The following is a 25,659-nucleotide window of genomic DNA, read 5'->3' on the forward strand; positions in this document are numbered from 1 at the left end:
GCTTTTACCAACAATTTCTTCCACATGGTTAATCCCCCTCCTTCAATTTATTAACTATCTAGGCCAAGTATGCTCTATGTCTTCCAGGGAGGCCAAAGAGAACTCAACTAGAGTCCTTAATGCGATCAACCTTGCTCACATTCATAATGTCCCTATGTGTTTTTTTTACTATTGATAATGAAAAAGCATTCAATAGAGTGGAACAGCTATTTATCACCCTTCAACACATCAGATTAGGGAAACACATGCTTCAGTGAATGGATGCTATCTAATCAATTCCCTCTGCGACAGTTTGGATTAACTTTGCTCTTTTCTTTACTCTTTCCAGTGTGACTTGTTAGAGATGTCCCCTATTCCTGCTCATTTTTATCCTCACTCTTGAGCCCTGTCTGAGACATACATCACAGTCCTAACAATACAGGTCTCTCGTTTAGAAACTAACAACACAAAGTTGCAGCTTTTGTGGAGAACTTTTTATTTTTCCTAACCTCCCCTGAAATAACCCTTCCTAACCACATAGCAAATAAACAGATATGATAAACTATACAATTGCAAGATTATTTTCACAAATCAGAAGCTCTTAATATCACTCTTCAAGTCGCCAGAATCACCAACATCAACCCCAACTTTCCTTTTCATTGGGAGGCAACCTATATACCTAATTTAAGGACTAAAATAACCACCCCCACACTAGATAAAATCTTTGACCACCTTCCCATCACTACTCTACGCAATTCAAGACCTTAAGCAATGGCATAAATTGATACATACATAGTTCATAATTGCCATAAAATGTACTTAGTACATAAAGAACTACCTGTTGTTCTTTACTTGTTCCAAACCCTCCCATTCATGATACAAATGCACTTTCTGAAAACATGACGTCTAGAATTCCTACAATCCATATGTTCCAAAACCTGTCCTAGACTAGTGTAACCAGCTTTTCACTTTACCTAAAGTGTTTGGAGGGTGGCCTTCCCTTACCCTGTAGAATACTACCATGCTACTCACCTCTCTAGAATTCTAGACTGGTGCAGGAGTTCTGTGCACAAGCAATGAAATACGTAACTTCTAATTTTTTGGTCATGCACCAAACTAAGACTCTTCTGGATGAAGGTACAAATTTGACTAATGTTGATCATGGGAATTGGCCACCTTTCACCTTCACCATCATGGTCTATCCAGTAGCAGATATAAATGCTCCCTTGTGATTATTCTTCTCAATTCAGGTAGGACTTGAATTCCTGCCCTCTGAAAGCATGATTCCCTTCCTTCGCACAGTCTCCCTTTAAGCATTGCAAAGAAAAATGTAGGCTTACCTAGTTTTAGTGGCTAGAATGTATTTGTTCTCCAGAATACGGATCAGCACTCAAGTAGTGAGACTAACAGGATGGACCCCCCCTCCTTTGCCCTGATCCCTCCTGCACCACAGGTTAGACAAAGCCCTTTATCTGTAACACTCCTTACCCCACCCCCTTTATTTCCTAGCCCTATTCCTATCCCTTTTACCTCTTATTCTTTGCTTTGGGGATGAGAAACCAAAATTCCAAGGTGTACAGGAACAAAGTCAGCAAATTATGGCAAAAATATGGGAAGGATATCTCGCTGTTGGATGACCTTACCCTTTAAGCACAGCATGCCTTGGGTGCTTATTTATACAGTACAGATAATCAAAGATTTCATCAGCTGATTGTGACATGCTAATGAAATGGAAGTAAACATCTGAGGAGTAATACAGAAGTGTTTATAGAGCAAGAATAGAGCAGTGGTTTATTAATAAGGATCCAGCTGAGCAAGCTATGAGGTAGTGACGGATTTAGAGATCAAAACTTGAAACAGACATTTGGGTACAAGGCAGCAGCGCATTTATTGTACATATAGTATGTTAGGTAATGGCCAATAATGTGAAAAGGTGAACTAACACCCTACACCCTCTCATCTGCCTGGTCCACGCTCCACTCACCTCTGTGATTGATACAGTTTCACAGTCCAAGCAGCCCGATTTAGCGGTCCTGAGGTTTTTAAAACCACACTGTTCTTCCTCTTTATTCTCTAGGGACGCCAGGACGAATAAGAGCTGTTCTGATCAGTAAGTGCGGTCAGGTGTCAGAGCTGACCAAGCAGAACTGTTCTGATTCATCCTTTTTAATCACAGTATCAGAATAAAAACCTATTTGAATACACGGATTGCTCAGTGATACAGAAACATATGTAAACTATTCCATGTAAGTCTTTTTTTTTTCAGTTTTATTCACTTCAAAAAGTCAGCATATATACTAGTATAAGCGATTTGGGAAATCAGGGGGCTAAGGCATATATTATACACAGCTTCTCATAGGCCAATAAATATCCTGTTTAACTTTCTCATATTATCTAAAATGTTATGGAGAAAAATTACCAAAAGTTACAATATCAACGTTTCTCTTTCTTCCCTAATACTCACTTGAGCCCCCTCTTGATCCAGCTATATGCACAGGAGCCTCTGCTGTCCCAGGACTTCCTTTCCTCATTGGCTGAGACAGCAGTCAGTGAGCCAATAAGAAGAGAAGGGGGTCGGGGCCAAGCCACGGCTCTTTGTGTCTTATGGACGCATAGAGCAGGGCAAGGGAGCAGACACACATCTGTGTAGCTGTAGCAATGCTATTGGGGGCATGGCACTTGTCAAGGGGGATGAACCTGAGAAAAAGAGGATCGGGGCTGCTCTGTGCAAAACCACTGCACAGAGTGGGTAAGTATGACATGTTTGTTATTTTTTTAAAGAAAAATTCTCAACCTTTAAAATCACTTTAACTCCTTCTCACTGACTGCAGGCATATATGCAGCTTCTCAGCAGCTGGGCCTTAATGCTGAAAGGCCACATAAATACGCATCAAAAGAAAAAAAGAACTGTGCGGAAAGTGCGCACCATGCACGCTCCCGGCACAGTTACTGACGGCTAATGGATAGCTCACGATCTCTACTTCTGATCGTGATCTTTCTGATCAGGTTACTGCTGAGACATCCAATCACGGCAGTCAAATGTTAACAAACCCCGCCCCACCTCCCGTCATCTGAAACCCCTTAAAGGGCCAGGAGACGCCGGTGCCAATGGGGTTAATTTTATATAAAGACAAAACGTTTTTTCAATCTGGATAGTGTGTGAAACTTTTATTGCCAAGTGTGCCTCGCTGAGGAGACTCACTCCTCTATTTGTCCTGGTGAGGGAAAATCCAAACTTTTAGAGTTGTCATCAGAGCAAGGAGTGAATATCATCCAATGAGGGCAAATGTTCTGGTGACACCTGTGTAAGGCAGGAGTTCTCCTCGCTTTGGTGAGATTTATTGTCATTTCCTGTTGTGTCTCCCAAGGTGAAGAGAAATATGCCTAGTGGGACAAAGACAACAAAGAATAATCTGATGGGGGGGTTTAATGCCAAACTGAAAGGTCAGTTTAAATCAACTAAAAACTAGTACATTTTAGGTACACAAAAGGTTTTAAAACCTCACAGTTTGTTTCTTTAGATAGCAGCCACAGCCAGGGTAGAAAAGGCCACCCCCTGCCAGCATGCTACAAAAAAGGAAGCAGCGATTTTTCTACAGAGATTCAACATTCCCCCTGCTGATTTACACCAATAGCTCTCCAACTGGTAAAACTCTAGCTTGCCTCAGCAGGGGTGTGTCAGACCTCTGCAGAAAGACCACTGCTTCCATATGGACAGCAAGGGTCCTTCTGTAAAGCATGCTGGCAAGAAACAGGCTTTTCTACTCTGCTGTGGCTGCATTCTAAAGAAAATAAACTTTAGGAGTCCTTTCAGAAAAGAGTTCTGATCAAATCTGTCTGTCAGTCTTTCACTTGGATCTGAATACAAGCTCAAGGTCAGTCTATGGGCAAGAGACTTACATCCATTTTCATCTGACTACCTCTGCCACTGTCCAGAAAGATTTAATACATCCATGAAGAAGGCCTCATAAAGGAACATTTATGGAAAATTAAAGTGACTGTAAAGCCATAACTTCTTTTTTTTTTTTTTTTAAATAACAAATATGTGATACTTACCTGTTCTGTGTAACAGTGTAAAAGGAGAGTGCAGCACTAAGAGTACTAAAACAATAAAAATATTATGAAAGTATAAAGTCCATATAATGAATAAAAACAACATAAAAGGCATAAATGATAAATAATAGTTCAAAGGTGACTTTCAGTGCTCCTAAAATGCCAGTTTCCTTGGTAAGTCGATGCTTGTGCATAAATTATGGAAGAATTGCGCACTCACCGGACGCGCAGTGTAAATGCGCATATAGATAATTATCCAGATGTCCTCAAGGAGTCATAAAACCAGGCCAGGTATTGGAGTAACTTCCCTCTAAGAGTGGATGGATCCTGGGGCTTTAAATGGTGATCCAAGGACAACCAGAGTTCCCCTTAAGGGATGGATGGGTGCAGCTCACAGGGTGGATAGGAGGCTCCCTCTCTGGATACTGGGCAACTCAGGGCGTCTGAAAATGGAGGAGGAGCCAATTACGCCATGACGTCATGCCGCCGGAGCATCGAGGAGCTCTATCGGCCATCTTTAGTTGTGGACGGTTAGTCCAGGCACTGTTTGTTTATACTACTACTGCTCGTTTTTACTACGTTGATGCATCTTTTACTCAAAAACCCCCCAATAATTTATGGTTATACTTTACTACACTATGGGCATTTCTCTGTTTAAACTCCCTTGAGGAGTATTGATTTTCAGATGTCCTGAGTTACACAGTATCCAGAGAGGGAGCATCCTATCCACCCTGTGAGCTGCACCCATCCATCCCTTAAGGGGAACTCTGGTAGTCCTTGGATCACCATTTAAAGCCCCAGGATCCATCCACCCTTAGAGGGAAGTTACTCCAATACCTGGCCTGGTTTGATGCCTCCTTGAGGACATCTGGATAATTATCTATATGCGCATTTACACTGCGTCCGGTGGGTGTGCAATTCTTCCATAATTTATGCACAAGCACCGATTTACCAAGGAAACTGGCATTTTAGGAGCACTGAAAATCACCTTTGAACTATTATTTATCATTTATGCCTTTTATGTTGTTTTTAATCATTATATGGACTTTATACTTTCATAATATTTTTATTGTTTTAGCACCCTTAGCGCTGCACTCTCCTTTTACACTGTTTGATTGAGGTTTTTTATTTGGTTACCTTTTGTGCACAGATGCTGTTTGTTTCCCCAATTTTAGTGCGCTCACATACCCTTACCATTTGCTGTTCTGTGTAACAGTTTTGCTCAGAGCAGCCCCAATTCTCCTCTTCCTGGGACCCCTCCCCCCTTCATGCTGAGTGCCCAGCATAGCAAGCCGCTTGTTATGGGGCCACTTGTACGGGCTCGCTTCTGAGATGGCTCTGTGTGTCCATAAGACACACTGAGCACGGCTTGGCCCACTTCCTGCTGTTGTCTGAGCCAATGTCTGAGCCAATGAGGAGGGAGAGAGCTGAGAGAGCCTCTGCTCTTGTGCACATCACTGGATTGAGTTCTGACTCAGGTAAGTATAAAGGGGGGTTAGGGAGGGGGAAGCAGCACAGAGGTTTTTTTTTTACCTTAATGCACATAGTGCAATAAGGTAAAAAAAACCTTCAGCCTTTACAACCACGTTAATAATCTGAGGGTGCACATGCTTGGTTGCATAGTATGATTGTATAAGACACGCTACTTTGTCAGCATTTGTTCATCATAATTTACTGTTAACCTCAAATTTAGATTATAAATACGGCTATATTACAATAATATATAGCCTACGGTATTATAATATACAACCATAATATAGGGCTAGTCACATTATTATAACTGTTTATGCTTAGTTAGGGGAGGGAACGCACTGGAAGGTTCAGTATATCACAGCTTCATGATTATTCTAAGACAGTATTTTCTTAAGTGTTTTAAGTGCTAAAAGAGAAGTATGGACTTAAAAAAATACATTTATACAAACCCAGGAGGATGCAGCATCAATCCAATGCTGCATCTGTGCCCCACTGGCTCTGCAGTGAGAACTGAGCAATCAAACATCGCTGACCACTCAGTTCTCCCCTCCAATCTGTGACTGTCAGTCACCAGCTCTCTGCTCTAGCACTTACTGGAGTGACAGGTTGTAGACGGGACAAGAAGGGCTGGCTCAGGCTCTCTACGGTTCGCTGAGAGACTGAGCCAGGTGCCAGTCCAGGCTTCTTGGTGGATCCTGACCATATAGTCGGGATCTTTTCAGCGCCTGGACCAGTTGAGTGACGTCAGCTGACAGCAGACTTTAGCCCACTAATGACTTGAAAACAGGTCACAGGAGTGCAAAAAAGAAATGCACTCCTGTGACCTACAGTAGAACAACCAAAAAGCTTTGGATATACTTCTCCTTTAAGTTTATAATGCCATATTTATAAAGAATGTTGTATCATATGTAACAACCTCCTAGTTTAGCTAGGGGGAGCTAGTGTTTAATTGTTAGTGAGGAAGGCTGAAAAGGTGTAATAGGCAGAAGGTCAAAACGTTGTCAGGAGCTGAGAGGCTCTGTAGGCCAGCCCCTCTGAAATCTCCCCCTGCTCTAGGGCTTTGGAGGAAGGCCCTAGTGGCAGTGAGTGGATCTGAGGAGTGGCTGGCTTGCACTCTTTAGGGGTCCTAGCCAAACCCCCAACAGAAGGCTTGGCAAGGGGATTGACACCCTTAAAAGTGTTGGAGCCTGCTCATTTGCAGGAGAGTGAAGGGAGAGTTTGGGTGGAAGAAAGAGAGGAGGATGTGAGGCTTAAGGAAGGAGGCTGTGAAGAGGCCTAGTGGGATAGGGCCTACCTGCAGGCCTGGAGCTGGAAAGGAGGAAAGCTCAGAGCTCATTGCCCCCCCGAGAGAGGACCATCTGTATGGCAGGGAAGGAGCGGCCCAGCTGATAGGCCTGGTAGCAGCCACCAACCCACAAGCAGCACAGGAGAGGATCTGAGTGAGTACACCTACACCCCCTGGGCAGATAGGGGGAGGAGCACTCTGGTGGGAAACAAGATTAGTCACCTACCAGTGACTGCTCATCTCTTAAAGTGACAGGAACCAGATTCCCTGTTCAGGAATACTTCCAGATTGCTGGGTGAAGAGGAGAAGTTCATCTAGGGTCTGAGATGGTACACTGAGGAGATGCTGGCCAGCTCTCCAACAAAGACTTTGCTGCAGAGAAGGCTTGTAAATAGTTCCAGGAAGTTGTCCTCAGGTTATCAGTTTCCTTGGGCATCCTGTACACCCCTAACCCTATCCCAGTTCAATTCCCATAAATAAAAAAACAAAACCAAAGCTCCAGGACTAATTTCTGACTCTGGATGCAAGCTTTTGTGAACATGTGTGATGCCTGGTTGTGCAAGTAGTGCTACATGTGAGGGCTCGTAATTCTGGGATTTTCCTATAGCAACCTGCCTGCCGTTACACCTAGTAACCGATGAGCCAAGAAAGAGTTGATGTTACTGCTGTCGCCCCTGGCAACCACGCTGGACTTACCTAAAGATCTCCCTGATGTCCTACAATGGCTGGTGAATGGACAGTGCTTTGATTAACCTGCTTAAAGTCAGAACAATGTGCTTTGCTGTTACTACCGCCATTGTCCTTCAAGTTGCAAATGTCTTTTCCATGCTCAACAGGTGGTCACAACGAAGGACTATGCTTCAAATGTTCCTGCTGCAATCTGTAAAGTGCCTGCCACTGCTGTTGTTTTGCTTGTCATCATCCGGGGCAACCGACGCGGCCTATCAGTGCTCCCAAATTCCTTTGCTGCTCAACAGGTGGCTCCAATAAGAGACTATGCTCACTGTGTAATTTCCTGGAACAACCGGAGCAGCTCAGCAGTGTTCTCAAGTCTTTCTACTGTTAAACAAAGTGGTTACACTAAAAGGCTATGTTCTACCAAGCTCAATATTGCCTGCAACAGTCAGTGAATGCCACGTGTTAGTGCGGGTTGTTTCCTGGAGCAACCGGGATGGCCTGCAATTCAATGGATTACAAATGCCTGGCTGTGTTGCAATAGTTGGGCCCAGGAACTTTAGTTGTGCAACCATGTGAGGGGTGTGCCTTGTGCCCCGCTGCTACCTGGGTCACCTACTGCAGATCACCGATGCTACAGTTCCTGCACGTTCAGTCAGCTTGCCCCTGCGTGGAACAGGGGTTACCGCTAACGCAGGAAGATTCCTGCCCGGAAGACTGGCTGGCGCCAAAGAGTCACGAGGCGTGACCATGCCCACCAACACGCCCAAGATCACGCCTTCCCTAAAAAACCACTCTCTACATCCGCCACATGGAGAGAGAGTATGAGAGGAGCAAGATGGAGGGCGCATTACCGATGTACCCGATAGTCTTCATGCCAGAGGTCACCCTCATAGATACGGGCATTTACCTGGGACACTGTTGATGCTTCGGCCTAGGGCTGGTCGGAGGGACAGAGAGACTTTGCCTAATCTGTCCTGAATGCAGGAAGCCAACCACCCTGATTGAAACCTAGGTCATGTGCGGGCACCATGGGCAGCCACTGAACCAGTTGCTGCCCAGGGATCTGACGCCTAGTGTGGACTTGCTAATGGGACTGTGTACCGAAAGACCGGAGGGCCGGAATCGGAAAGCCAGAGGACGTTTGATGCCTGAATCGCAGGGTCGAGTCCCAGGACCGCGACTCCCCTGCTCCTATAGCAAACCCTTGCAGAGGAGGAGGGTTGCCGACCACTATCCACCCTTTACCCAAAGATGTTGCTGCAGGGTCGGTGCCCACAAGGGCTGCCCTCTCAGAACCAGCAGAGGTCCTGGAACAGCTGGGGTCACCCACCAGCCCTGACCGGTCCACTTTGAAGGAGCCTAGCTGCGAAGATGCACAATCCTCAGATGAGCCAGCAGAGAGTATCAGCGGTGGCGGAATAGATTTGGAGTCACCCAGGCTGTTGGCAGAGTTCAGGCCTTTAGAGACCGAGCAAGAGAGGTGGAAATAATGGGACTGGGTTGCTCCACAGAAGAGCTGGATTCGCTAAAGGGACCATCAGAAACCCCTTACACACCAGACTCTGCTGGATGTTCCTGCAGGTCAGAGCCTGTAGGGATACCTACCCGTGCCCCACCACCCAAATTCTTGTCCTCACCCTGGCCTAAGGCCAAATCCAAGTCTACTGATCTGCAGGTCTACTGATCTGCAGAGGTGGGTCATATGTTCTCCTCAGTCCTGTGTGCAGCTAGGACTGGGAGACAAAAAATTTCTTCCTCGCTTCTCCCATTTGCAGAAGGAGATACAGAAGAGGGTGGCCTTGGAGTGGGGGCTAGAATACCCATATGTCCCTCAAGAAGTTATGGACACATTTGAGAAGTCCAGGGCTCAATGGGAGGAGGACTTGATGTGGGACCATATCCATGTCCCCAGACTTTTGAGAGGGCCTCATTTGGAGGAAGAAAGTGCCCGCTTTCAAGATATCAAGCAGGAACGGCGCAAAGGCTGGGAGATATACAAGGTGGTAGTTGTTAAGGCTGGCCAACCTAGCCAAAGTTACTCTGTGGAAATCTGATGGCACCATGGTAAGACTGCTAAACCTTAGAAACACTACTAAGACCGACGCAAGTTTCCAGTCTAGTAGGCCTTTGTGTCCTGAATATTAAGGACTTTGCCGGACTCTATGTTAAGACCCAGATGTGCTGGTTTGTCGTTCTTTGTAAGGAGACCGCTCAGTCCCACTACTTTTCTAGGAGGGGCTCCTTCTTAAATCATTTAAGGACTTGATGAGGAAAACTCATTTAAAAAGTAATGCTGAAGTTCCTTATCACTTAGTTAGCCAGTGTTTAGGCTATGTTCTGCTGTTGTCGTCTCTCTTTACTGATTGCAGGTCACCCAAGACAGCCATCATTCCTGCTGGGAGCACAGAAAACTATTACATTTTGGAGGGTTTCCCTTAAAGTGTTATTAAACCCAGGACCCTGCATTCACTATATCTGGTCTCCCACAGCACACAGAACATGCAAATGCAATAATTTTAGTAAATATAAACTGCTAAATACCTTTTCCCATCAGCAGTTAGAGCAGTCTTGTGACTTTTATCAGTGTTCAGCCGAGCACTGGTTAAAGCTTGTAGGAGAAGTTTTGTTTCTGCTCTAGGAGGATACAGAACCTCTGACCTCTGTCTGGATAGTGCTGAGTGGCCCGTGTTGATTTCCAACAAGCTCCTATTGATGTGATGGTCATGTGTGCACACATTTTAGCCCTATGGCATATGTTCGAAAATTTTACCTGCTTTAGCTTTGTTCTCCATTGTTACTGCTGATATACTGGAATTGCAGCACATGAACACATGCGGGATCATAGATTATCCAAATACTATTGTGGAAAAAATATCTTCTAGTTCTAAGATCATTTTATAGTAATTAATTGGTGCATTTTTAGCTTTAGTGACCTTAAAAAAAAAAGAAAACTATAAAGTATTTCCATAAGTACATATTCTGATCTACTGTATGCTTACCTGAAAATATGGGCTATCTCTGTTAGGTAAGAAGGTAGGAGTTATTTTAAACAACAGCTGCGATACATACCAATTACAGGATAAGCCACATAGAAAAGTTTCTTTTCAATGGGGTTGCTGCATTAAAGGATGCTGTATTTAATTAATACAGACTGTTCACTTACCAAAGTGAATATTACATAGTTAATCTGGTTGGAAAAAAGACACAAGTTCATCTAGTTCAACCAGCAGAAAAAAAAAAAAAATCTGCACAAATAGAAAACCTCCATATACTGTACACTATACAATACACACAGTTGATGCAGGGGAAGGAAAAAAACCCAATAAAGCATGATCCAATTTGCTCCAGCGTGGGGAAAAATTTTCTTCCTGATCCCCTAAGAGGCAATCGGATATTCCCTGAATCAACTTTACCTATAAATATAATATAATTCCAGGCCTTTTTTAAAACGATCTACTGAGCTGGCCAGAACCACCTATTGAGGAAGTCTATTCCACATTTTCACAGCTCTTACTGTAAAGAAACCTTTCCGTTTTGGAGATTAAATCTCTTTTCCTCCAGACGTAAAGAGGGCCCCTTGTCCTCTGTAATGACCTAAAGGTGAATAGCTCTACACCGAGTTCACTATATGAACCACTGATGTATTTATACATGTTGATCATATCCCCCTTAATCTCTTCTTTTCAAGAGAGAATAAATTCAGTTCCTCTAATCTTTCCTCATAGCTGAGCTCTTCCATGCCTCTTATCAGTTTGGTTGCCCTTCTCTGCACGTTCTCCAGTTCCCCAGTATCCTTTTTGTGAACTGGTACCCAAAACTGAACTGCATATTCCAGATGAGGTCTCACTAATGATTTGTACCGGGGTAAAATGATCTCTCTCTCTGAAGTCTATACTTCTTAATACAAGAAATGATTTTGCTCGATTAGGAAACCACAGCTTGGCATTGCATGCTATTTTTAAACGTATCATCTACCAGAACATCCAGATCCATCTCCCACCATTTGGGTTTAATTCACTTACAGCATTATTAAACCCAGAAGTAAACAATTATTATATTGTGGCTTACCATTTCCATGTGATTGCTGCACTTGATTTCTTTTTTAGCATTTCTTCCTTCTATTTTGATCTGCTGATAGAGCCAGTCAGTCTGTTGCTCTTCAACGACAGACAATTTGGCTTCAATTTGTTATTGTTTTTAAATCTGCTAGTACATCTAACGCTCCCCTTCCCCCAGACTGACAATTCTGCTGTTTAAATCTGCCCCTTGTGCTCTTTCATCCAGAGTGGGGGCACTCTAGTACAGGAGGTGTGTTACTGGCCAGATCATAAGGGGGGGGGCTAAGAGAAGAAAATTAATGCACCCACCACATCTAATGGCTGGTCAGCTGGAATATATAACATTTTTTATTTTGGAGCTGTGTTAACTCTGAATACCCAAGCAGATTCTGTTGAACAATCGTTTGCTAAATGAAAAGTCCCTACCCCTTTAGTAACTCAACCCTTATGAGTCTAAGTACTGCTTTGAAGCACAGGAACAGCACAATCCCTGTGCACCACAACTAGACACAAAACATACAGTAGACTCTATGGGGTTGCTTTATTAAAGGCAAACAAACAGTGCATGTTACAACTGTAGTCGCACGCTTAGTAAATGAGGTAGCGCTTCACTTTACAAAGAATACCAATCACATGCAAGGAAAATGAAAAAAAAAATGCATTTTTGCTGGCACATGAGTAAGATAGGTAGTAGGGTGCGTCGGTGGACGATAATGTGGAAGTATGGCAGCTGATGATGGATGGTGTGTAGAGAAACTGGCACTGAGCAGCACTTCTAAAGAGTGGAGACAAACTCTGTGCAGAAGGTGAAACAGGAAGGCGCTTCTAAGTGCAGTGTTCCTGAACTTAGAAGCGCCTTCCTGTTTCACCTTTTGCTGGCACATGATTGGATGATGAAGTCAGCAGTGCTCCCCCTTATTTACTAAACTCTGGAGCAACTGCACTTGCACAGTCTATTTGTCTTCAGCAAATCAACCACATTATATAATCAGCTAATATGTTATCCAAGTAACGTAAGTAATGACAACATGTGCAACAGAAACAAGGTCAAAACTCAAACTAATAAAATCATTTTCATGAACCTGATAATTTTCACATTTATATTGAAAACTTGTACAAAACCATAGATCCCCTTTAAAGCTGAACTCCAGACAAAAGCAAATATTCTCTGAAAACAAGACATGCGTAATGTTAGTTGAATTTCGGTGTCTTTCCTGTACTTCCCACAGATCTGTGCAGTAAACCAGCATTAGACAATGCCTGCTAATGGGCAGGAGTTTTTTGTAGTAAAGACCTGCCACTGTTCACTCTCTTTGTGCAGGGTGATTGGTCTTGCATCTGACCCTCTGTAGTTTTTTGTAGGCAGCTTGTAGTGGGTGGACCTTGTGGCCCCTACCCCTAGCTATCTACAGCACTCTGATGATACCACCACTACCTTTGCAAGGTAATATCTGGGTTTGCAAAGGTATTTAGTACTCACAAAGTGGATTTATATCCTTTCTGGCTACTGAGGGATATATTTAAATTAAGGTGGTCATGCCTGGAGTTCAACTTTAAACTAAGTTTAGCTAAACCATAAAGTTCTCTGTTATATTTGCACTCATAAAAGATGATGTGCACTTTTTCCATAACGGTAGTTAAATAGTAATAACTTTTGAAGTGTTGAAGACATTTAATGAAAAGAAAAAAATAAACTTACCTTTACTTTCCAATTTTAGTTGTTCAGCCATCAATGTGTCTAATCTGTTACCAAGTACAAAGGCCAGGAAAGATAGGATGAGAGCGTCCAAAATTCCAATGATGGCCAAAATATATGCCCAGCGCACTGAACACGCACCAAGTGAGTATTTGTCTGTCTTTTCCCCACACATTCTCTTAACCTCGTCTGCGTCCCAGCCATCTGGAAAAATCATACAACCGAGTACAAGACAGGCAGCTGGGAAGGAAAAAAAATAATACTATTAGCAAAATACAAAAAAACATGTAAAACAAGGCTGAATACACTATTCATTCCCAGAATTAGTACCTTTGTAAACTCTTTGTTGGTTGTTTTCTTTTAAACCTAAAATGACACAGTGGGTGATTGATGGATTTTAAAGTTGACAGCTTTTTAAGATAAATGCAGCTTGTTTGAACTTAATTATTATGTTATCCCCCAAAAATGTCTGTTATTACTAAGAAGCCGATGGCTAGTCATCCTGCGGGCTTTTTTTCAAGTGTACTGCTCAGACAGTGTGTGTAACAATAATCTATTACAGTGGTGGTTAACCAGAAAATTATAGAGGGCCCTAAGTGCGGCCCCCGACACTTCCAGAGGGCTGCATAATGGCAGCATGTTTTTGTCTGCATACCACAACACAAATGGAATTGAAAGTGGGAGGAAAAAAAAGCCCCATCATTAGTGTTAGTGCCAGTATTAAAGCGGAGCTCCAGTCAAAATAAAAAAAACATAAAAGTCAACAGCTACAAAAACTGTAACTGCTGGCTTTTAAAAAGCAGCCACTCGCCTATCCCACAATCCAGCGGTGTACTCACTACAGCCGGTTTCACTGGCCATCCTCACTCCCCGATGCTGGCATCTTAAAGCGGAGCTCCAGTCAAAAAAAAACATAAAAGTCAGCAGCTACAAAAATTGTAACTGCTGGCTTTTAAAAAAACAGCCACTCACCTATCCCACGATCCAGCGGTGTGCTCACCACAGCCAATTTCACTGGCCATCCTCGCTCCCCGGTGCTGGCATCTTAAAGTGGAGCTCCAGTCAAAATAAAAAAAACATAAAAGTCAACAGCTACAAAAATTGTAACTGCTGGCTTTTAAAAAACAGCCACTCATCTATCCCACGATCCAGCGGTGTGCTCACCACAGCCGGTTTCACTGGCCATCCTTGCTCCCCGATGCTAGCATCTTAAAGTGGAGCTCCAGTCAAAATAAAAAAAACCATAAAAGTCAGCAGCTACAAAATCTGTAAAAACAGACACTCCCCTCCTTCGATTCAGCGGTGTCCTCACCACAGCCAGGTTCACCAGCCGTCCCGTGTCCCCAGCATTGGCATCTTCAGTGTAGGCATCCAGCTGTGACAGCTTGCGGCTTCACAGCCGGGTGCCCACTACGGATGAGTGAGTAGCGCTGCGCTTTGTGAATGGTCCTGTAGTCTTCTGGAACCTGTCATGTGTCCCAGAAGACTACAGGGAAGGAGGAGGTGAAGGACAATTTCTGCTTCCACCTAGGCGAGGGCAGCAGACGTGGGAGCGGGTACCTGTCAAAATCGGGTACCCTACCCTCCACAGCCCCAAAGGTGCCAATTCATCACGGAGAGCGGGGGGCCAGTATTTAAAGTGGAACTTCCCCTTGAAAAAGCCCCAGCATTGGTGTCAAAAGCTGCCAATAGTAATTTTCAGTATTGCTGTCAATGACATGAACAGTTACTCCCAGCAAAATAACCCTCCCAACATTGGTGGTTAGCAGTTACTTACTGGATCACACACTCTCACAACTGCTGGAAACATTGACAGTGATTCAGCATCCAGCACCCACAAGTGGCTGATCCAGCCCAGGAAACAGCAGGCCACACATAGAGAGCTGGCGGCCCACATGTTGGGCATCAGAGTTTTATTATATTTGTTGTATCAAGGTGTCTATTGAAGAGAGCAGGAAAATTCAATGTTTGAGGAACTGTTCAATCAACACCATGATTATAAACAGTGAATGTGCCTTTCACCAAACATTCACTGGTGGTAAATCAATCCCTGACCTTTAGGCCTTGTTCACATCATGCTGCAGGACTTGAGTTTTTCTGCATGCGTTCTGCAAGGACACAGAGCAAACAATTGTTCTCTATGTGCTCTGTTCACACCACAACACTGGGATCATATGTGGAGTTTTTCTGCGCAGGAATCTGCAACGTGTAAAAAAATCACTGAGGTGCGCATAAACACTGATCTGTGTAAGCGAAATCTACGCATTTTTCCGATCAGTTTTTCTGTACGTATGGTGTGAACGAGGCCCTAAAGTGGAATTAAATGAACCAATTTTACTGTTTCCCAAATCAGTTCCATTCAAGGCATGCCGTACATGATAACTGTTACTAGTGTGCCTTTGTTAGTTCTTAACAGAACTATTAAACCATCAAATGGCTGGTGTCATAGCTGATCACATGTGCAGCACCATGGCAACTGCAGATCAAATTGACCCTAAAGTTGGCCATATATGAATCAAAGTTCAACTGGTTCAGTAGGAATCGGCCAAATTTCAGTCCATCTATGGATGTTTAGGTTCATGAGATGTTGATCTATTGATAGACTTCTCATGATGATCCTGCTGGAAATTTACCTTTGACCAGCGTTTGTAGCCAATTGGCTGATCAGTGTATTCTGACGGAGGGGGAGTCCTGCTGTCAGACTACAAAAGAGCAGCAAGGAGGATTCCTGCATTCATATCGAATGTTTGGAGGGGGGAATTGGGTCAATTATTTTTGTTGGCTGATCGAAAAAAACGAACCTTTGTATGGCAGCTTCCTTAGCTGTAAAGGATAGGGTGTTTTGCTTTAAACACTTGCCCCCAGGAAGATTTAACTGCAGTGAATGTTTGGTAGCTGTCAAATCCACTGCAACTATGAGCTCAAATAGCAATTTATAAGACCACAAAGCACTTAAAAGTTATTTGCTCCCTCTGCTGTCAATCAGAGCCACTGATGAGGGAGTAGGGGGCGGGGCCAAGCAGGGCTCAGCAGCAAGCACACGAGTGCCCCCACAGCTTTCTGTGGTGGCCCTCAGCAAGGGGGTGGGGGGTGGGAAGCCATGAGACTACTCTGTGGAAAACCATTGCACAGAGCAGATAAGTATGAAATGTTTGTTATTTTAATGAAATAAAAAAAACCTTTAGAATAATTTTAAAGTATCTACAGCCAAAGTTTTTTTAGATAGACCTGGGAGTGGTTAAAACCCATTATTTATTAATTATAGGTACTTATATAGCGCCGTCAATTTACTCAGCGCTTTACATATATATTGTACATTCACATCAGTCCCTAACCCTCAAGGGACGTACAATCTAAAGTACTGTTTTTCTTTTTGTTTCCTGTTGACAATATTTCCTTTTATTTCCTGTCCCAGAAAACAGAAGTGGGCCTATAGCTCTCCAATGTGGGGAGAAATCTCAGAGACAGTTGTCACCAGAAAAGATGTCTCCTTGGGTAGCTCACTTTACAAGGACAGGAAGTGATGGGAAATCCAATATCTTATGGTTGTTATAGAAACAGGAGGTGGGGAGAAATCTTCCAATGGGGACACAGTAACAACTGTAAAACTTTGGAGGGTTTTCTACTCTTCTACTTCCTGTTGTGTCTTTGACACAGGAAGTGGAGGGAAATCTCAATGGGAAACAAAAAGCATAAAGCAACTGTTCAGGAATTATAAAACAAACAAACACAAAGGTTAGGCTAGAAAAGCACTTTAATTTCATCTGTAGTATTCTCATGTTCTACATATGTTTTTTTGGAAAATACTACTATATGTATTTCTGCAAACTAATGTATGTAGTTAGAATATCTCTTGAACTGCCTATCCTAACATAATACGGTCCTTGCTCTCAAATTATCATTCATGGCTTGCATTCGATTGCATCCTTTACCAACAGCTTAACGTTAAAAAGGTAATTGGATTCATTCTGCAAGCCACTGAAAGATTGAGATTTACCGCCTCATGGAATATGTGTATTATCAGCGTTTTACAGCAAACTTGATTGGAATGATGATCAGAGGAAATGAAGAGCAAGCAAAAATACCAGCAAGCTACCGCATGAAAATACATGAAAGCCTAAATATTAATATTTTTTCCTTTATATATGCATATCTGAACATCTGCAGCTCTTAGGACTTCATCCTAAAATTCTAAATAGATACTTTAACATATGATGGAGTATGCAGTTTTACGGGAATACCATTTCTTTTTTTATTTCAGCTTGTGAATAAATACTAATTGTCTGGCTGTCTGTAAAATGCTCAGTACATACAGGTGAAACTCAAAAAATTAGAATATGGTGCAAAAGTTCATTTATTTCAGTAATTCAACTTAAAAGGTGAAACTAATATATGAGATAGACTCATTACATGCAAAGCAAGATAGTTCAAAACGTGATTTGTCATAATTGTGATGATTATGGCTTACAGCTCATGAAAACCCCAAATCCAAAATCTCCGAAAATTAGAATATTACATGCAATCAATAAAACAAGGATTGTACATAGAACGATATCGGACCTCTGAAAAGTATAAGCATGCATATGTACTCAGTACTTGGTTTGGGCCCCTTTTGCAGCAATTACTGCCTCAATGCGGCGTGGCATGGAAGCTATCAGCCTGTGGTACTGCTGAGGTGTTATGGAAGACCAGGATGCTTCAATAGCGGCCTTCAGCTCTTCTGCATTGTTTGGTCTCATGTCTCTCATCTTTCTATTGGCAATGCCCCCTAGATTCTCTATGGGGTTCAGGTCAGGCGAGTTTGCTGGCCAATCAAGCACAGTAATCCCACGGTCATTGAACCAGGTTTTGGTGCTTTTGGCAGTGTGGGCAGGTGCCAAGTCTTGCTGGAAAATGAAGTCAGCATCCCCATAAAGCTCGTCTGCGGAAAGAAGCATGAAGTACTCCAAAATCTCCTGGTAGACGGCTGCGTTGACCCTGGACTTAATGAAGCACAGTGGACCAACACCAGCAGATGACATGGCTCCCCAAATCAACACAGACTGTGGAAACTTCACACTGGACTTCAAGCATCTTGCAGTGTGTGCCTCTCCATTCTCCCTCCATACTCTGGGTCCTTGGTTTCCAAATGAGATGCAAAAGTTGCTCTCATCAGAAAAGAGGACTTTGAACCACTGAGCAACAGACCAGGTCTGTTTTTCTTTAGCCCAGGTAAGACACTTCTGACGTTGTTTGTTGTTCAGGAGTGGCTTGACAAGAGGAACACGACATTTGAAGCCCATGTCCAGGATCCATCTGTGTGTGGTGGCTCTTGATGCACTGACTCCAGCCTCAGTCCACTCCTTGTGAAAGTCCCCAACACTTTTTAATGGCCTTTTCTTGACAATCCTCTCCAGGCTGCGGTCATCCCTGCTGCTTGTGCACCTTTTTCTTCCACACTTTTCCCTTCCACATAACTTTCTATTAATGTGTTTTGATACAGCACTTTGGGAACATCCAACTTCTTTTGCAAATACCTTTTGAGGCTTTCCCTCCTTATGGAGGGTGTCAATGATGGTTTTCTGCACAACTGTCAGGTCAGCAGTCTTTCCCATGATTGTGATTCCTACTGAACCGGACTGAGAGACCATTTAAAGGCTCAGGAACCCTTTGCAGGTGTTATGGCTTAATTAGCTGATTAGAGTGGGACACTTTGAGCCTAGAATATTGCACCTTTTCACAATATTCTAATTTTCTGAGATTGTGGATTTGGGGTTTTCATGAGCTGTAAGCCATAATCATCACAATTATGACAAATCACGACTTGAACTATCTTGCTTTGCATGTAATGAGTCTATCTCATACATTAGTTTCACCTTTTTAAGTTGCATTACTGAATAAATGAACTTTTGCACCATATTCTAATTTTTCGAGTTTCACCTGTATATAACAATGATGTAGTGATGTAACAACACACATTGTCTGACTTTGCAACAATTAGCAGTTTGCAATTTAATGCACCTCAATCACCAATCGAAAAAGGTTCATTTATTTGGTAGTTAGAATGTTGGCTCTCATTCTTGACCTCTCCTTCTGAAAATGCCAATTTTGATCCAAAAATCTTTCATGTTTTTCTGACCTCACTAAAGTAGGGTACACACTATGAGAAAACTGGACGAACGATCATGCTGTTTTCCATGAAGGTGCATATCTTGATGTAACCTACAATGGTATTAACTTGTATGAAAATTCTCAGAAAACAAAGGCAAATGTACTTTCTTATGTAGGATTTCTATATTCGTTGCCACCTTTTTCTGGATCGTTCTTTACTTCTGATGCTCCTCTTTTTTTCTATTCAATTATTCCCGTACATTAAGGGCTCATTCACACTTGACCTTATTTCTAACTCTTGCCAAACGCCCCTATAGCATTTGACAGGCGTTAGACGGGCGTTTGGGAAGTGTTTTTAACGCTCCTCAAACGCTCCCAAAACGCCCTATGCGTGGTATTGAGGCGGTTGATAAGCGTTTGCCAAGCATTAAAACCACACCACAAACTCCTATAATGAAGGTAAATGGTATTAACGCTCCACAGCTGCCTCACAACCGCGTTGCTACCGCACCTCAAACGCCTGCCAGCTGCACCATAGACTTGAATGGGAGACTTCAACTCCTCCTGACTCGACACGAGGCGTCAGTTTTGCAGCGACGCAATGTGACTTGATGCTAACACTTCCGTGTGAACAGCACTGTGTGAAGCCATGTGCAGAATTTTCATAGGCATTTGAGAAGCGTTAAAAACGCTTCCCAAACGCCTGACGACAAAGCTAGTGTGAACGTAGCCTTACTGTATACATTGAGCGAACGTTAGACAGTGGGGTTTATTTACTAAAGCTGGAGAGTGCAAAATCAGGCCGATTGGTTTCTATGAAGAATTGAGCCTGATTTTGCACTCTCCAGCTTTTGTAAAAAATCCCATTGTGTTCACGTACAATAAACATTTACTAGCTTGCACCTTTGTTTTTTTTTAGACCTTAGACAGGCGTTAATGAGCTTTAGTATAGGCATTAGACAGGCCTTAATGAGCTTTAGTATAGACTTTAGACAGGCGTTAATGAGCTTTTGTATAGGCGTTAGACAGGCATTAATGAGCTTTAGTATAGGCATTAGACAGGCCTTGATGAGCTTTAGTATAGACTTTAGACAGGCCTTAATGAGCTTTTGTATAGACTTTAGACAGGCCTTAATGAGCTTTTGTATAGGCGTTAGGCTACCTTCACACTAGCCTTGTGTGCAGGCGGCAGAGAGGCGTTTGGGAAGCGTTTTTACCGCTTCCCAAACGCCTCTGCCAATTCTGCACATTACAGCACATGGTGCTGTTCTAACGGGAGCGTTTGCGTCGCGTCGCGTTGCGTCGCGGCAAAACGGACGCCTCTGGTCGAGTCAGGAGGCTTTGAAGCCTCCTATTCTCGTCTATCGTGCCGCTCCGCAAACGCCCGGCCGGCATTTGTGGTGCGGTTGCGACGCGGTTGCGGGGCGTTTGCAGAGCGGTAACACCACTCAAACTGTATTATAGGCGTTTGTAGGGCATTATTAACGCTCGGCAAACGCCTAGCAACCGCCACTAAACCGCGCATGTGGCGTTTGCGGAGCGTTTGCCGAGCGTTAATAACGCCCCACAATGCCGGACCAACGCTTGCCAAACGCTATAGGGGCGTTTGGCAAGCGTTGGTAAAACAGCCAAGTGTGAACGAGCCCTTAGGCATTAATGAGTTTTAGTATAGACTTTAATAGGCGTTAATGAGCTTTTGTATAGGCGTTAGGGCTTGTTCACACTTGGCTGTTTTACCAACGCTTGCCAAACGCCCCTATAGCGTTTGGCAAGCGTTGGTCCGGTGTTTGCGGAGCGTTTTTTAATGCTCGGCAAACGCTCCGCAAACGCCACATGCGTGGTTTAGTGGCGGTTGCTAGGCGTTTGCTGAGAGTTAATAACGCCCCACAAACGCCTATAATACAGTTTGAGTGGTGTTACCGCTCCGCAAACGCCCCGCAACCGCGTTGCAAATGTTGGCTGGGCGTTTGCGGAGCGGCACCATAGACGAGAATAGGAGGCTTCAAAGCCTCCTGACTCGACCAGAGGCGTCCATTTTGCCGCGACGCGACCCAAACGCTCCCGTTAGAACAGCACCATGTGCTGTAATGTGCAGAATTGGCAGAGGTGTTTGGGAAGCGGTAAAAACGCTTCCCAAACGCCTCTCTGCCGCCTGCACACAAGGCTAGTGTGAACGTAGCCTAAGGCATTAATGAGCTTTAGTATAGGCGTTAGACAGGCATTAATGAGTTTTAGGCTACGTTCACACTAGCCTTGTGTGCAAGCGGCAGAGAGGCGTTTGGGAAGCGTTTTTACCGCTTCCCAAACGCCTCTGCCAATTCTGCACATTACAGCACATGGTGCTGTTCTAACGGGAGCGTTTGTGTCGCGGCAAAACGGACGCCTCTGGACGAGTCAGGAGGCTTTGAAGCCTCCTATTCTCGTCTATGGTGCCGCTCCGCAAACGCCCGGCCGGCGTTTGCAGTGCGGTTGCGACGCGGTTGCGGGGCGTTTGCGGAGCGGTAACACCACTCAAACTGCATTATAGGCATTTGTGGGGCATTATTAACGCTCGGTAAACGCCTAGCAACCGCCGCTAAACCGCGCATGCGGCGTTTGCGGAGCGTTTGCCGAGCGTTAATAATGCTCCGCAAACGCCGGACCAACGCTTGCCAAACGCTATAGGTGCGTTTGGCAAGCGTTGGCAAAACAGCCTAGTGTGAACGAGCCCTTAGTATAGGAGTTAGGGCTCGTTCACACTAGGCTGTTTTGCCAACGCTTGCCAAACGCCCCTATAGCGTTTGGCAAGCGTTGGCCCGGTGTTTGCGGAGCGTTTTTAACGCTCCGCAAAGGCCGCATGCGCGGTTTAGCGGCGGTTGCTAGGCGTTTGCCGAGCGTTAATAACGCCCCACAAACGCCTATAATGCATTTGAGTGGTGTTACCGCTCCGCAAACGCCCCGCAACCGCGTCGCAACCGCACCACAAACGCCGGCCGGGCGTTTGCGGAGCGGCACCATAGACGAGAATAGGAGGCTTCAAAGCCTCCTGACTCGACCAGAGGCGTCCGTTTTGCCGCGACGCAACGCGACGCGACGCAAACGCTCCTGTTAGAACAGCACCATGTGCTGTAATGTGCAGAATTGGCAGAGGCGTTTGGGAAGCGGTAAAAACGCTTCCCAAACGCCTCTCTGCCGCCTGCACACAAGGCTAGTGTGAACGTAGCCTTAGACAGGCGTTAATGAGCTTTAGGGCTTGTTCACACTAGGCTGTTTTGCCAACGCTTGCCAAACGCCCCTATAGCGTTTGGCAAGCGTTGGTCCGGTGTTTGCGGAGCGTTTTTAACGCTCGGCAAACGCTCCGCAAACGCCGCATGCGTGGTTTAGCGGCGGTTGCTAGGCGTTTGCCGAGCGTTAATAACGCCCCACAAACGCCTATAATGCATTTGAGTGGTGTTACCGCTCCGCAAACGCCCCGCAACCGCGTCGCAACCGCACCGCAAACGCCGGCCGGGCGTTTGCGGAGCGGCACCATAGACGAGAATAGGAGGCTTCAAAGCCTCCTGACTCGACCAGAGGCGTCCGTTTTGCCGCGACGCGACGCAAACGCTCCTGTTAGAACAGCACCATGTGCTGTAATGTGCAGAATTGGCAGAGGCGTTTGGGAAGCGGTAAAAACGCTTCCCAAACGCCTCTCTGCCGCCTGCACACAAGGCTAGTGTGAACGTAGCCTTAGTATAGGCGTTAGACAGGCGTTAATGAGCTTTAGTATGGGCGTTAGACAGGTGTTAATGAGCTTTAGTATAGGTGTTAGACGGACCTTAATGAGCTTTGGTATAGGAGTTAGACAGGCGTTAATGAGCTTTAGTTTAGGCGTTAGACAGGCGTTAATGAGCTTTAGTATAGGCGTTAGACAGGCGTTAATGAGCTTTAGTATAGGAGTTAGGGCTCGTTCACACTAGGCTGTTTTGCCAACGTTTGCCAAACGCCCCTATAGCGTTTGGCAAGCGTTGGTCCGGCGTTTGCGGAGCGTTTTTTAACGCTCCGCAAACGACGCATGCGCGGTTTAGCGGCGGTTGCTAGGCGTTTGCCGAGCGTTAATAACGCCCCACAAACGCCTATAATGCAGTTTGAGTGGTGTTACCGCTCCGCAAACGCCCCGCAACCGCGTCGCAACCGCACCGCAAACGCCGGCCGGGCGTTTGCGGAGCGGCACCATAGACGAGAATAGGAGGCTTCAAAGCCTCCTGACTCGTCCAGAGGCGTCCGTTTTGCCGCGACGCGACGCAAACGCTCCCGTTAGAACAGCACCATGTGCTGTAATGTGCAGAATTGGCAGAGGCGTTTGGGAAGCGGTAAAAACGCTTCCCAAACGCCTCTCTGCCGCCTGCACACAAGGCTAGTGTGAACGTAGCCTTAGACAGGCGTTAATGAGCTTTAGTATAGGCATTAGACAGGCGTTAATGAGCTTTGGTATAGGCATTAGAAAGGCATCAATTAGCTTTATTATGGGGGTTAGAAAGGCATCAATGAGCTTTATTATGGGGGTTAGAAAGGCATCAATGAGCTTTATTATGGGGGTTAGAAAGGCATCAATGAGCTTTAGACTGGCTTTTTACAAGCCTTAAAAATGATCCCCAATGCCCTATGTGCAGTTTTGTAGCGTCTTATAAGCATTTGTCAAGCGCCACACCACAAACTAAATAAACTGTAATGTTTTTAACTCTATGCAACCGCACCACAAATGCGTCGCAAACAAGCATTTTTGTGGGCATCTGAGGCAATAATGAGCAGTTCTGACTAGAACTGCTCATAACTACAAGCTAAAGCAGGTTATACACACAGTTTTTATTCAGTCAATCGAAGAAAAAAAACAATTCACAGATTCACGCATCCATACAATTATGTGGATGCAGGGATCTCCCCTGCTGTCCTATTGTATTCTGACAGCAGGGGCTTCCTTCCTGCCAGAATACACAGATCAGCACTGTACCCATTGGCTGATCGAATGCTGGTTTTCCAGCATGACCATTCAACAGAAGACGTTGAACAGAGAGGAGTACACACATACAGTGAAGGAAATAAGTATTTGATCCCCTGCTGATTTTGAATGTTTGCCCACTCACAAAGAAATGATCAGTCTAAAAATCGAACGGTAGGTGTTTTGTAACACAGAGACATAATAGCAACACAAAATTCAAAAGAAATGCATGTCTAACAAATTATGCACTGATTTGCATGTTCATGAGGGAAATAAGTATTTGATACCCTATCATGCAGCAGGATTTCTGGCTACCAGATGTCTTTCATTCAGGTAACAAGCTGAGATTAGAAGCAGTCTCTTAAAGGGAGTTCTGCTAATCTCATTTTGTTACCTGTATAAAAGACACCTGTCCACAGGAGCAATCATGCCTGATGCACCATGCAAGATTTCACCTCGTGGAGTGTCAATGATCATGAGAACAGTGAGGAATAATCCCAGAACTACACGTGAGGATCTTGTCAATGATCTCCAGGCACAGTCACCAAGAAAACAATTGGTAACACACTACGCCGACAAGGATGGAAATCCTGCAGTGCCCGCAAGGTCCCTCTGCTCATGAAAGCACATGTCCAGGCTCATCTGAAGTTTGCCACTGAACATCTGAATGATGCAGAGGAGGACTCGTTGAAAGTGTTGTGGTCAGATGAGACCAAAATTGAGCTCTTTGGCATCAACTCAACTCGCCGTGTTTGGAGGAGGAGGAATGCTGCCTATGACCCCAAGAACACCATCCCAACTGTCAAACATGATGGTGGAAACATTCTGCTTTGGGGGTGTTTTTCTGCTAAGGGGTCAGGACAACTGCACCGCATAAAAGGGACGATGGACGGGGCAATGTACCGTCAAATCTTGGGTGAGAACCTTCTTCCCTCAGCCAGGACATTGAAAATGGGTCGTGGATGGGTGTTCCAGCATGACAATGACCCAAAACACACGGCCAAGGCAACAAAGGAGTGGCTCAAGAAGAAGCACATTAAGGTCCTGGAGTGGCCTAGCCAGTCTCCAGACCTTAATCCAATTGAAAATCTCTGGAGGGAGCTGAAAGTTCGAGTAGCCAAACGTCAGCCACCAAACTTTAATGACTTGGAGAGGATCTACGAAGAGTAGTGGACTAAAATCCCTCCTGAGATGTGTGCAAACCTGGTGGCCAGGAAACGTCTGACCTCTGTGATTGCCAGCAAGGGATTTGCCACCAAGTACTAAGTCATGTTTTGTGAAGGGGATCAAATACTTATTTCCCTCATGAAAATGCAAATCAGGTATAATATGTTAGACATGCATTTCTTTTGAATTTTTTGTTGCTATTCTGTCTCAGTGTTACAATACA

At 44.5% G+C, this 25,659-nt stretch overlaps 1 protein-coding gene across 3 annotated transcripts in view; it reads right to left on the minus strand.

Annotated features, from left to right (window-relative positions):
• Positions 1 to 25,659, minus strand: part of LHFPL3 (LHFPL tetraspan subfamily member 3) — a 101,217-nt gene that overhangs the window by 45,036 nt on the left and 30,522 nt on the right. For 2 of the 3 annotated variants that reach the window (XM_089685518.1, XM_089685510.1), the window contains exon 2: positions 13,226 to 13,462. In XM_089685518.1, coding sequence (XP_089541644.1) covers positions 13,226 to 13,462 — 237 coding nt within the window. Of the gene's footprint in view, positions 1 to 2,977; positions 3,364 to 13,225; positions 13,463 to 25,659 lie in introns of those variants that run through there. The other variant, XM_089685507.1, reaches the window with a different exon arrangement.

This window comes from Staurois parvus, unplaced genomic scaffold, assembly GCF_062004578.1.
Source record: "Staurois parvus isolate SC_StPar_1 unplaced genomic scaffold, SC_StPar_1.0 ptg000019l, whole genome shotgun sequence".
Lineage (NCBI taxonomy): Eukaryota > Metazoa > Chordata > Amphibia > Anura > Ranidae > Staurois > Staurois parvus.